Raw genomic sequence first — 14,097 nt, 5'->3', positions numbered from 1 at the left:
CTTTCATTTTAGATATTTATATCTTAAACCTTATAAATCGAGCAGAATAACAGCGCAAATCTTTCAAAACTTTGAAGAAATACGTTAATTTTTGTAAATTTACATGTTCAGACTGTTAATTTTTATGAAAATGTCTCAAATGCTTAAATAGAGTCATATTTTATTTAATTTATCAATTAATGACAGATTGAATTATTGATAACTTTTTTACTTTGACTGAACGGCGGTTCTCAAGATAAGATACGAAAGAATTACAAGATAGTACGATGCCACTTGTGCCATTTTTATATTTTCTCAAAGAATACCACTAGCAGTAGTTTAGCTACGGCCAACTGTCGATAATTAGACAGAATTAGCTAACATTTTAGTAGAATGAACATCATCACCGCCATTTTTTTAGGTCATGAAAAATTATTTTAATTTCTTTAAATAATTTTTCATTTTATTTAATTTCTTTAAATAAAAATAAGAATCTGTGTGAATAAATTTTTAAGTTTTACTCATTTCATTATCTTAAGTAATGTGTTAAATAACTTATAATTATTTACATTTTAACGGAGGTATTAGAAGTCTGAACTTAGAATTTCACATAAATTCACAATAAATATGCATAATAATCTGTTCCATTCTTATAAATTAAACAATTAGTATCTAAATTTGAAAGGAATTATCACCTCCTCCCGGTCGTTGTTTTGTAGTGTAAGTGGTTACCTTTCCAGCTCGCAGTCAGAAAATCTAAGGCTTAAATTTTGGCGAGAGCGCAATTGATCTTTTATGTGTCTCGCTGCAAAACACCTAATTGGCCCTACAAATTTAAAATGGCAAATTGACGTAAAGCGAGAGATTTACCTTTAATTCTTTGATAACAAGACGTATAGATATGTGTGTATATTTTTTAGCTTAGTTCCTAATATTTCGCATTTAAATAAAAATTTTTAGTATCTGAAGATGTTCAAAGTATTCTTTAGTATTCCAGCGCTGACACTAAAAGAAAAATACATATACGTCTCAACTTTAAGCCCAGAGAACTGAGTAAATTGTAAGCGGGAGAACTCTTAGAGGGCTAAAGGAAAAGACAACCCCCCCCCCCCCATTTTTAATATCCTATACTCATATACGAATTTAACAAGTGGGGTAGGGAAGGAAGAACTTGATGAAAAGGTATCTTAAATTTTCCTCTTGTTTTTGAATTGTTCATAAATGTGAATGGACGAATGCATAATCCCCCTTTTTTTTTGCACAAATAACTTTCTTATGTCGGATCAGGATTTTGTTCCGAAAAAAGAAAACAAAAATTGTCGATTTTACGACTGATAATCGAACTTATTTAAGCTGCCTTTCAAGAAGCAGCTTTTAATTACAAACAAAAGAAAGAATTACTGTTAAGAAAGTATATCGCTATCCTTAAAATAATTAATTTAGTGGTTTATCAATTTTTTCTTATGTACTCCTAATAGTATAATTTAATTATAATTAAATATATTTATGTTTCTGAATCTAACCAATAATCAGTCCCTAGGTAGTTTACAGCAATTTATTAACGACTTTTCAACACTTGTCACTGTGATCATTGATTTCAAGATACAATTGTTTTACTGTAGACTACTGACTTATTTGTAGTATACACGGTGATTCTAAATTACTTTTACAAAGTAAGAGGAATGATAGTACTCATCCAGATGAGCAATAACTACCATAGAAACATAGGGTCGTATTGCACTCTGAGAGGCAGAAAAGAAGAATATTAGAATTCCAATCTATTGGAAGAGCGGAGTGTTGGGAGAGCGAATGAACGAAACCAAATGTTGCACAATCAGTTTACTGACAAACTCACAGAGAGTGCACAAAACGGATAAAACCGAAAACTTGGCGTTCGAGTGTTAATTAGAGCCGAGACTTTGATGGCTAACTCTCAAATGCACATCTTTGGTTGGCAAGGTCTCAACCTAGCAAATGACTGCAACAAGTTAATTACCTAAATTATTAGGGGAAAATTATCTATTAGGGGGAAAAATACCTTGATATTAAGTATCAAGGTAGCAGTTGTTTTTCTCTTAGCCATCTTCTATCCTGTCTTCCTGGACTTGCTCTGCTGCGCTCATTCTACTTGAAGCGCCCTTCTATGGGACACGAAGTTCTGACAGCCGGAACGCAGCATGAACTTTTCATGCTAATCTCAGCATGCAGCGTTGATAATATTCAACCCTTGATTACATAATTAACTTGTTGCGAGCTTAAGACCTTGCCAACCAAAGATGTGCATTTGAGTGTTTGCCATCAAAGTCTGAGCTTGAATTAACACTCGAGCGCCAAGTTTTCGATTTTATCCGTTTTATGCACTCTCTGTGAGTTTGTCACTAAACTGATTGTGCAACATTTGGTCTCGTTCATTCGCTCTCCCAAAGCTGTTGTAAGTTCAGATTGGAATTCTAATATTATTCTTTTCTGCCTCTCAGAGGGGAATGCGAACCTATGTTCTAGGGTAATTACTGCTCATCTGGATGAGTACTATTACCCCTCTTAATTTGTAAAAGTAATTTAGAATCACCCTGTATATAGCGAAGTAGGAACTAGTGTTACAGAATATAAACTAAACACAAAAGACACGTTAAATTATGATCTAGTTAATGATTTGTATTTATAATTTTTTACGAAGATGATGAATGCTGGATATTGCGTAAAATTATTAACATTAGTAGGCATATAACTAAAGGTTTTATTTCATTCAGCACGCCGGTGATAGGACTGCCTACAGTTAGCGAAATAAAACCATTCATTATCACCTTTGTTCTTGAGAGAGACTGAGAAACAGTTTTCTCGTTTAACTGATAACAATTTAGCAAAATATTAATTATTGTCACTTAAAAATATTAATTGCCTTACTGATACTATTTGTTCCTAATTAAAATCCCTAAAGTTTTATAGCTTAAAATGCTTGCTTATTGATATAATCTACATGACTGCAAGCAATGATTATCAAATATAATTTTTTTAACAATTCGAAGACTTTGCTTTCAATGACTTCATATTAATCTGAGTGACTATTTGACTTCATTTTTTTAAAGCTGATTTCTATTGAAGTCTGGTCTTTTCTTTTTTATCGAACGACGTAAATTCTACTCAATTATTTTTATTTTACAAATTTATTTTGGGACTTAAAATACAGGTGTAATTTCAGTAAGCTCCGTAATGTAGATTGGAGATAATAAACTCCATAACGTAGATAATGGAGCTTATTATTATTATTAGGGGAGCAGAATGTCAAATTTCAGCCTAACATATTAAAAGCTCAGTTTTTCTTTTCTTACCTTTCTAGTTTTCTTTTTCTCTTTTTTTCAGAAATCCCACTATAAATAAAGATAAGTATATTGCAAAGAAAATCACAAAAATATATAACTGAAAATATTTGCATTATCACGAAATAATACAATATACTATATTAACATTTTTTTCATAATGATTGTTTTAAATTTAATTCTAAGCAAATAAAAATGCATTTAAGCTTTTAATTATATGCCTTATATGTTATGCCATCGATCTGTCATAAGTTCTAAACCTTAATTATTAAATGAACAACTCTGTATTTCAGAAACATTTAAAATCTTTATTCCAAGCCTTTCTGGAACTGAAAAAAAATCAATACAAATATAATTAAGCATCTTTACATTTTAAACTACAAATAGCAGACTATTTTCTATTTGTTATATCATATGATATCAAAATAAGAATTACCCTGATTTTCTTTCGAATGATTAAAAAAAAATTATGTGCATTTAAATTTAAAAAATACCTTTTTTCACATTCTAACTTGAATCACGTCAAGAAAGCTCTTTAAGTAAATATTATTATTTTAAAATATGCAACTACGAGAGATGAAATGTATTTAATTACAGGAATAAAAACTGTAACCCTGGAATAAATGAAGAACTTTTAATTACTAAATGTATATTAAATATGTAATAATAATAAAAAGAGTGATTTTGACCATAAAACTGAAAATTTTTTTAGAGGACACTTTGGACCAAAAAAATGTGCAACTTTTATCTAGAAAGAAATTAAGCAAAATCAAAAATTTTCTCAGTGGTGAACGCCTAGAAGAGGACAGCCCATATTGATCTTATTAAACTGACCTTTTCTTCCAAGAGAAAGTAAGCAATTCACTCCAATGGCGTGGAAATTACTCTGAGAATTTTGGGTGGGAGAGACATTAATACACATTTTGACCGCTTATCAGAAGCTCTCACAGTCAGCTATCAAATAATTCCTCTCTACAATAGTCTATAGTCATAAATATTTTTTGAATCTGAATGACGTAACAAACATGTTTCTTTTTTATTAATTTAAGTCCAGTTATATGAAACTGAAATTTTTCTAAGACCGATAGTTATTACCTCAAGTAAGAAGAGTTATTTTATTTTCCCTCCCTTCCTGTAAGAAGATTTATTTTCCGCCCATCTTTTTCTTCAGAACACTATTCACATATTTTTTTTTTTGAAGAACGCTCTTCTTCCAGTCACGAACATCAGAGCATTTATTTTTACTGATAATATGTCGGTAAGAATAAAATAATTTGTACTGCTAAAGACTTAAGGATGTGCAACATCAACAAAAGAGTATCGCAAGTAGCTCAACTCACAATTGAGAATAGCAGCATTCTTCTCCATTAACTACTCAGACAAGCTTTCAAAAACAATGCATATTAGATGAGGTATTCTAAATATTATTCATTTGACTCTCCCCTTCTCCCGCCCGCAATTCCTTGAAGGAAAGTCAGAAAGAGAGAGTTAGAACTGGTTCCACCGGCCTCTACGTGTCAAGAATGCCCCAACCTCCACCAGCTGCTTCAGAAGGCAAACCTTTTTCCTACTGACACACTTTCTGTGTATCACTTTTTTTATTTGGTTAGATACCAGTTATTCTTTTAAAGGGAGATTTTATTTTGAATCCCATCTTCGGTATCTCTTGACTCAACTGGAGATTTCACTTTTACCGTCTTTCTCTAAACAGATTTTTTTGGTTATTTCGTACAATTTTTCTTTTAATACTTCGTTTCAAAAATAAATATCTCGAACAAGAAGGTAAATGCTTTTCGTTATTTAGTGTCAAAGACGTCTAATATTCGCAAATCAGTCTAATTAAAATTTTGACAAGTTTAGATATCTCGTATGAATATTTTTTTTTACATTGGAATATTTAAACTACGAGAATGTTATCATTCTTAATATCATGCATTTTAGATAATCACACAGATTTAATCTTAAATTATCTCCGACACGACAATAATCATATTTACCAAAATGCAGTTTTAAATATTCTCCTCTTATTCGCTTTAAAACACAAAAATGCACACAAAAATACACACAAAAATACACACAAAAATGCATGTGACAGAAATGCTGATAGCGTCTTACGCCCGGGTGCGGTTGCGGATACGCATTAAGCTGTCACGGAAGAAAAAGCAAAAAAGGAAAAGAGAGGAATCTGACAGATTAAATCCTTTTTCACTCCCTCCCTGCAATTTTACAGCGCTGTTTCGCAGCAGGTTAATTGCAGTTTCAAACTAATGGCGGTTTTTTTTAATCTGAAAAAAAAAAAAAAAAAAAAAAAAAAAAAAGGGGGGGGGAACGTATACTGAGAACCACTTGGTGTGATTAAAGAATTCTTATTATTTTACTTAAGCGGAACTTTTTATCCTAATAAAGTCTTTAAAGAGATAGACATAATAAGGTAGCATGATTAAATTTTTATGTGCGGTGGGAGTTAAATCGCAGAATCCCAATTTATAAAATTTCCCTTAAAAGTTTTGCGGTTAGCAACGAGTTCATTTAGCAAACGTTAATAAGCTGATCAAAATTTCCGTAGTCTGATCAGAAAAGATTTACATAAAAACATATTCGTAATGAATTTTGCGTTAAAACCAAGAATTATTTTTCAAATGATTTAGCAATAAAATAAATCTTGTTTATACATATACGTGTTTAGTTAAGCTGTTTTAGATGTAATGAAGTTAAATTAGTGTATAAAGAACAAAAATTCGAAAAGATTCAAAAATAAATTAAAACTTTCCAAGAACTTTGCCTCAATGTTATAAAATTAGGCCTTTGCATTTAAGAATTTTTATGCAATTTTAAGTCATTTAACAGGTAGATGATAAGGTTTTAGAATACGATTCAAGCTTCTAAAAAGCAAGAACAAAACAATCTTTCTGAACTCTGATGCCCTGTATATATATATGTTACCGTGAAAGACCGAAATTGGAGAATGTCGACTTTCACAGGAGAATATCAACATTCACCAAATACGTCGGTGAAAGACCGAATATTTCACTACATTCTTGTATATTCGGACTCTCACCGGTGTATGTCGACAGTCACAGATATGCTCTGGTTAAAGTCGAAAAGAGAGGTCATAAAGTGCTATAATAGTTTAAGTTGTTGCAATAAATAAGATTTGAATCACATAATTTAGTAAGTTTTTTATTACTGTTATTTTATTTTCTCATTTAGAACGTACTGTATAATTAAGTAAGATTTTAACTTCTATTATTTCCTTTCTCATTTTGAATGTATTGTGTGTTTTAGGTTCTCATGTTCTTAAGTTCTTATTTCAAGTCTCAAGTGCGTTTATTCGCGACTGAATTACGGAGAAGAAAATATAATATTGTTATATGTTGAACATTCACCATTAATTAGCACATGGTGAATGTCGACATTGACCGGTGTAAGTCAGAAATAAGAGTATTTGGAAAATATTTCGGACATACACCAAGAGACTATGTGAATGTTGACATCCACCGGTGAAAGTCGACATTCTCCAGATTTCGGTGTTTTACCGTAACATATATATTAAACCAATGGTGGTCCTTAACCGAATTCGACCTTGTCACTACTAAAGCTAGAAGTGGTAGTCACTTTATTATATAGAGGGAAGAGACTTCTATGAAGACGGACAGTTATAACCTTGCCTTCTTCGGGATTCGAACCCGGGCCACTTGGTATCGCAGTCGACTCTCCTAAACACTACACCGTCTGTGCGGCTGCCATGTATAATAAAATTCCAGATTTATGAATTAAGATTTCACCTTATAGTGTATTGTGATTTGAAGAGGCTCATTGCTAATCCGCAACCAAATGTGTGAATTCGACTCTTGAGTAAGGACTGGGTATATATGTGTTGTCCCCCCTTTCGGGTTCAGCATCGCTTGCCACATACAGTGTACCCTGGTCAACGCTCTGTGATTAAGCGACTAAATGGTCGACGAATTCGGCCATTTTCGATGAATGCTTAAAAGGCAAATGCCCAGCCATTTGACAAACAAAAAAATCAGTAATAAACTTGAAATTCCTATTTTTCAGATTGTACTAATTCAGTCGAACATCATATGGTTTTCGTAAACCATAAAAGTGATAAAATTTTCCCTAATCACATGTTTCCAGTGTCACTTGATATATTAATTTAAATCTGTATGAAAATATGTGCAAATTAAACCATCATGAAGTATTTTCATTTCACTTTTGTCTTGCTACATTTGTGCTAGTTTGTAACTTGCCTAGATTGTATGGTAAGGTCCCGTTTCAGCCTTTTCACAACTTAGTCTGCACTGTTATACTCACAGTTCAGTCCAGGTCCGAGGTGTATCTTGGCCATTGTTCTCAATTCAGCCTTCGTTTCTCGCACTTCGGCTAGACGTAAAGAAGGGAGAGTTTACGAATTCATCCTCCGTTCTTTGTACGAAAAGAAACATGCTTTATATCAACCTATCTTTGCGTTCGATCCTTTAGAAGAACCAATTTTTAGCAGCAGTTTCTTTCCCCCCTTTTTTTTATGTATTAACTGTCTGTACTATACTACAGTGATTATGATACTAGCATTTGTAAAAACACCTTCGAAAAATAATGCAGTATATTGAAGTGTAGACTGATTATCAAGCAGGCTAGTCAGAGTGATTACCGTGATTAATGTGACTCAATACACAAAGTTTGCCCGAAGGGCGATCACAAAGTAAATTTTGATCGATTGCTGTCAGGTAATGCTTTTTATAGATCAGCATAAACACCATATCATATAAGGGAATAAGTATAATTTTATTATTAACAGAATTTAAATGCTGTTTTATATCTTCATCATCAGCAAATCCAAAGAACTTGAATGTGTTACATTTTGCGAATTTGTTAAGTGGATTGCTACTCATTTCTACGAATAAAGTCAATTACTAAAGCATGCAAGATTCCATAAAATAAAAGTAACAGTTCATTGTTTTTGCTCATTATAACCAGTGTAAAACTTTGCAACGAAATTTTCTATCTATTAACTAGCTGAATTGTAAACTTTTTTCATTCTTTTTGACATTTTGTATATATGACCGCAAATTAGTTATCCAGTTCATTAACTTGTAAAGATTATTTAATGTTAAATATCTTTACTGTCATTCTCCCTTTCCGTTTTCCTGTTAGAATGTTAATTTTTAGTTCGCGCGTATTCAAATGAGGTAAAAATAGATAGTATTTGAAGAGAAGTTTTAGATTGTTTAGTCAGAGCGTGCTTCGCCTGCTGAAGGCCACTTTACTAGTCGAATTTCTATGACAGAGTTCCTGTCTTCGACGTTGATTCTTGCCGATAGTGTTTGTCACGCCGGTATAGGTTTGAGCTAACTTGCGCGTTAATCGTTTCTGCGTAGCCTTTGGCTAGCTTATGACTTAATTTGAATTTGAATTTCTATCAGTTTGAGTTAGGCCACAAATGCTGGCTGGTTTGTAAGCACAAGAAGTGCCTCCTGTTAAATTATCTTGAGTTCTGAATCTTTTCATCTTAGACACAGCGAAAAGTAGCTTATACGTTTATTCAAGGATTTGCCATAAGTTACACTTAGTTCAAGGCATAATCCCCATAAACAATGAAATAATACAATCTTTATTTCATTTTATTCAACAATTATGGAAGTTTGGATCTCTGCTCATTACCGCTCGCCAATTCTCAGAAAAATGCTTCGCATATCCTTGCAGCTTCGTTTTGCTCAAAGCATGAAAAATGGCTAAATAAATTATCCTACAGACCAAATTATCACAAAAATGAAAATTCTCATACAAGGAAATACTGGATGATTCAACAACTGTATTATAACTAAACTATAACACTTTTAAAAATTCGCCGACTTAAGCAAATGTAAGCAAAATCTATATCATTTACAAAAGGCTTATTTGTACAAATTTATGGAGAAATAGTAATGCTTCCCTGGTAAGGAAGTTTGCTGGGGATAAGATTACATTTCCCTAAAGGGATAATTTTATTTTTCTGAGAGAGAGAGAAAAAAATTATCCTTATTTTATATTATATACTTTAAGAATATGTTCTGCGTGATATTAATCTATTTCAGATAACTAAGTATTGACTACGGTAATCTGTTCCGTCCGATCTGATATCACGTGTTTTGGACAGTTATTTGTTAAAGAGATAGTCGATTTCTGGTTGAAGCAAGGGGAAAAATATCATAGCACATTATTTTTATTAAAACAAAAACAATGGATCGTCCATAGTTGCAATGTTGCCTGTCGCAAATATACCTATTATTACCTAGCCTCAGAACTGCATTGAACAACATTAGATTAACTTAGTTAGATAACCGATAGCTATTTAGTTTATGATTGGGAACAAAAAAAAAGTAAATAAAGTCCTCAGAACTTTTGAAATCAGTTTGCAAGTAAATGCACACATGGATATGACTAGCAGGTTTTACTGCAGAAGAATTATAATGGAGATGGGGGCATTGCTCAAATACGGCAAATTTACTTTAGAGCAGCAATACATAATAAACTACTTTTAATTTATTCTGATTTGTTCCCCTTTATTTCGAGGCGGAAAGACTTCTTGAATCTTGAATAATAACAGTCATTAATGTAGGCTGGATAGATTTATTTATTCTTGTTCACAATAATAAATTAAGCAGTCGAAGTCTGACTGCCTAGAGGAAAGGCTGCTTTCTTTGAGGACCTTCTAAGGCAGATTATCTCGTTTTTAAATTCCAAATGAAACAATGAAAACCTCGCAGTCGTCAAGAACTGAACCTCAGAGTGACTAAACAAGCCTCCAAAAGTTTGGCCGCATGTCCGACTATTGAAGATTGGTTTATATGATTATGGCAAAGCACTGGAGGGCTATCTGCCTAAAGTGAGGGATGGCTTCGTGGAGGACTTTCTAAGAGAAACTGTTTCGTATAGACGTTACACATGGAAAAAAGCGGGAAAACGCCCATGTAGCCAGCCCATTCGCGGGATTCGAACGTCGAACCGAACTACCAGTGACTTTACCGCACGACTGCTAGTTGTCGAAGAATCTTAGTCATTAGGGAACCCACCAGCGGCCGAGCGGTAAAGTCGCTGAACACTGGTAGTTCGGTCCGAGGTTCGAATCCCGTAAACGGGCTGGCTGCATGGGTGTTTTCGTGGTTTTCCCCATGTGTAACGTGTATATGAGCCAGTTCCCTTGGAAAGTCCTCCACGAAGGCATCCCTTCCCTTAGGGAGATAGCCCTAATGGGCTTTGCCATAATTAAATACACCCCAGCTTAGTCATTAGGGTGAAATTATAAAAGGAAATACAGGTTTTTAATTATATAGGATATCTTGATGTAAACTCGACAGAAAACTGTCATGATTAGATAAAAAGAGAAAGAAAGTTTTTTTCCCCCCATCCTGTTCTTTAAGCATGTAGCTTTTGATATCTTTCTTTGCATATGTATTCTTGAGTTCTCATGTTAATTGTCACAAATTTTAATAAACTTCAAAACTTAATTCATTTAAAATATGTTTAAATATTGCTATAACAATGAAACAATACTTTGACAAATTCGTAAAATTTGTTTGAATATCAGATTTTATGTCGTGCAATATGAAAGGGGAAGAAGGAAGTATGGCTTCTCCTACATTTTGCTCAAAATATAGAATAAAATTTAAAGACGAACTTTGATTCTTTTCGCTTTTTAATGCACTCATGCAGCCGCATTCTCTTAAAAGCTTTAAAGTCGTCACACGCATTGCCGAAAGTGAGAGCGATTAGCCTCATTTTAAACAAAGGTTTTCTACCAGCTTTTAACTTTTTAGCAAAGTAAAAGAAAAAGAAAAAAAAAAAGTTCTTTTGTTCTTTACTTAAACAACAGCATGACTATAATTTTATCTTAAAGTGATCTCTATTTGTAAACATTCTTTAAGATCTAATGTTAAGCTCAAGTCAAGAGTCTAGTCAAGCTATAAACTGCACTAACTAAAGAATTAATTGTATTTCTCCCCCCTTCCCACTTCATATTTTAATTTGGGTAAGTCATCCCGCTTTCGTGACAAGTCGTGATTCTTCACCCTTCATAACTGCCAGATGTCCTTAATAACAGTGGCTTCAATTACAAATTGAATCTCGCAACAATGCCTGACGACGGAATCATTGAATACAAGAGGGAGACGCCTTCAACGCGGCCGCACGTCCAGCAATCAAGCAAGAAAATGGGGTCCTCAAAAATTACGATTCGCTGATTGTCGATCCCTCTTTTAAGTTAGCGATTACAACTAAAAAATTACTTAGAATATCAGTCGGTCAAAAATCGATCTATAGCAAATTAATGAGACATTTTACAATTTACAGTTTTTGTTTGGAGAGGTGTTAATATCTCATAATATCACATTTTAACTACATTTTCTAGGTCTTTTGCAGTCTAACAAAACTATTAGGCAATATATATTACTTACAGCTTATAAGCTCATAACTAAATTTCAGAAATTAAAAAAAAATTCCGATTAAAAAATTTTCAAAAATTTCGATTCTTTGATTGTCGATCCCTCTTTTAAGTTAGCGATTATAGCTAAAAAATTACTCAGAATATCAGTCTATTAAAAATCGATCCATAGCAAATTAATGAGACCTTTTACAGTTTAAAATTTTTGTTCGCAGAGATGTTAATATCTCATAATATCGCGTTTTAACTATATTCTTGAGGTCTTTTGCAGTATAACAAAACTATTAGACAATATATACTACTTACAGCTCATAAATAAATTTTCGAAATTCGGCAAATTTTTCCAGTTTTTAAGTTCTCAAATTAGGGTAAATTGTTGCACAAGTAAATATAGTGCAGTTTGTTGTAATTTGATAAAGAATGTAATAATACAGCTTGATTGTATTAAAAAAAACTTGTATTAAGTAAGCAAGACGGCAGAAATGAATGATCATAAATACATGTGGTACTTTTCCGTTTTGCCGGCGCAGGCGTTAAAGTCGCCAGTAATGGTACAATTGATGCTAAACGTAATATCCTCGCTGGTAATGGCTGGTTTGCAGCCATTTCTTATCAGATTGATTGTTTCTTTCAATACTGGCATACAATTACATAGAATTTTTACCAGGTAATTCAATTTTATGCCGTAAGAGCATTCGCTGTAATTAAGTCAATTAGGATGCTATCACATTGCTCACCCGAAGGCGAAAATATAGAAAAGGCAAAGTCAAGGGTTAAATTCATCAATTCCAATGAGAATGCACTAGCAAAGTAAAGCACTACGGTTTTACATAATTTCTGAGTAAGCTATTCGTACGAACTGAAATAATTCTTGCATTTATACTTGTATTCCAATTAAGATTTAACTTGAAATGAATGTAGATAATTACTGAGAGAATTAAATTTTTGTAGCATAGTTTACTTAAGATCAGATCACTTGGGGTCACGTGATATGAAAAGGCGAATCAGGATGTTGAACCATGAAAGCACAGTAAATGCTTAAATTAATATCTTTTTAAAATTTTATTGTCTTTATTTATTGGCTTTTTACAAAATTTAAACGATATTTAAATGTTTATGCCTTCTAAATAAAAAATGCTTAGAACTAACATCTATTAACATTTTTTATGTGTACACTGTATGCTGTCGCCAATAAAGTCTGCGAGATTTGCGCCGGCGAAACGGAAAAGTACCATACATGTTTATAATTAGGCTTAAACATGTCATTTTAATTATGTCTCAAATATTTTGTGACCATTAATGTTTCCACTTTTTTTCGTTATAAGCAATTAATATGAAGCTGTGAATTAAAACACTGTTTTCCTTAAAATTAAATATCAATCATCATTTCACATCAATATTAAATAAACATTCACGAAAAACGTAAATACTCACAGATGATTGCAACAAACATTCTATAAATTAAGAGGGTACCAATTTGAAGTACTACGTAGGAAAATACTCAATCCGTAAAAGATAACGCGATGTGTGAAAACGTTAATAGGATTGTTTTAGAATTCTAAAAACTGCACCTTACTTTCCCACGAGTCCACTATTTTTGTTTCAAATTTTTTGCTTGGGTGAGCTGGGGTAGAAGGAATTTTAGAAATTAAATGGAAAAAGAACCATTAAAAAATTGAAAATCCAGTTTATGATTTACCAGAACTCAAATATTTCCTACTTACACTTCGCCCACCAGCGGCCGAGCGGTCGCTGAACACTGGTAGCTCGGTCCGAGGTTCGAATCCCGCGAACGGGCTGGCTGCATGAGTGTTTTCGTGGTTTTCCCCATGTGTAACGTGTATACGAGCCAGTTCCCCTTGGAAAGTCCTCCACGAAGGCATCCCTCCCTTTAGGCAGATAGCCCTCGAGGCTTTGCCGTAATTAAATAACCTAACCTAACCTACTTACACTTCAATCTCTGTATCAAGGATTACTCACAAAGTTTTTCACAACGGCGAAAAATGTTTTAATCTGAATTACTTTTCAAGCAAAGTTGATTTGTCACTTTTTATACTACCGGCGTACGTTAAACCAGTTAATTAAATAACAGCTCAATGGAATTTGGAAACATAAAATAATATCCAACAAATCGGAAGTCTTAAGCATTAAAAAAAAAAATTGTGAAAAAACACATTTCTATAAAAGAAACAGAATAGCCGAGAAACTAATTAGTTAATGAGAAATTAATTAATCTCTTCTCAATAATCGTTATTTCATACTCATTGTATATAGAGACAGCAATACTCACAAATAATACTGTATTTCTTACATGAACAGTCAGTCTGTGCAGTAAATTAACAGCATTCCTCTCACCGAAGGAAATAGTTAATTTAGCAT

General features: G+C 32.9%; 1 protein-coding gene across 2 annotated transcripts in view; it reads right to left on the bottom strand.

Annotated features, from left to right (window-relative positions):
- The window catches only part of twz (BTB/POZ domain-containing protein twz), an 83,553-nt gene that overhangs the window by 25,941 nt on the left and 43,515 nt on the right, over positions 1-14,097 (bottom strand). The window contains exon 2 of one of the 2 annotated variants that reach the window (XM_035364519.2): positions 3,309-3,347. The exons of the other annotated variant lie outside the window; for it this stretch is intronic. Coding sequence (XP_035220410.1) covers positions 3,309-3,347 — 39 coding nt within the window. The remainder of the gene's footprint in view (positions 1-3,308; positions 3,348-14,097) is intronic. 2 annotated transcript variants of the gene reach the window in all.

The sequence above is a fragment of the Stegodyphus dumicola genome, chromosome X1 (assembly GCF_044657685.1).
Source record: "Stegodyphus dumicola isolate Sdum_Otavi_A_Nest chromosome X1, ASM4465768v1".
NCBI classification, from domain to species: Eukaryota; Metazoa; Arthropoda; class Arachnida; order Araneae; family Eresidae; genus Stegodyphus; species Stegodyphus dumicola.
The sequence above is the reverse complement of the archived record's forward strand: the minus strand, read 5'-3'. Positions and strand labels throughout refer to the sequence as shown.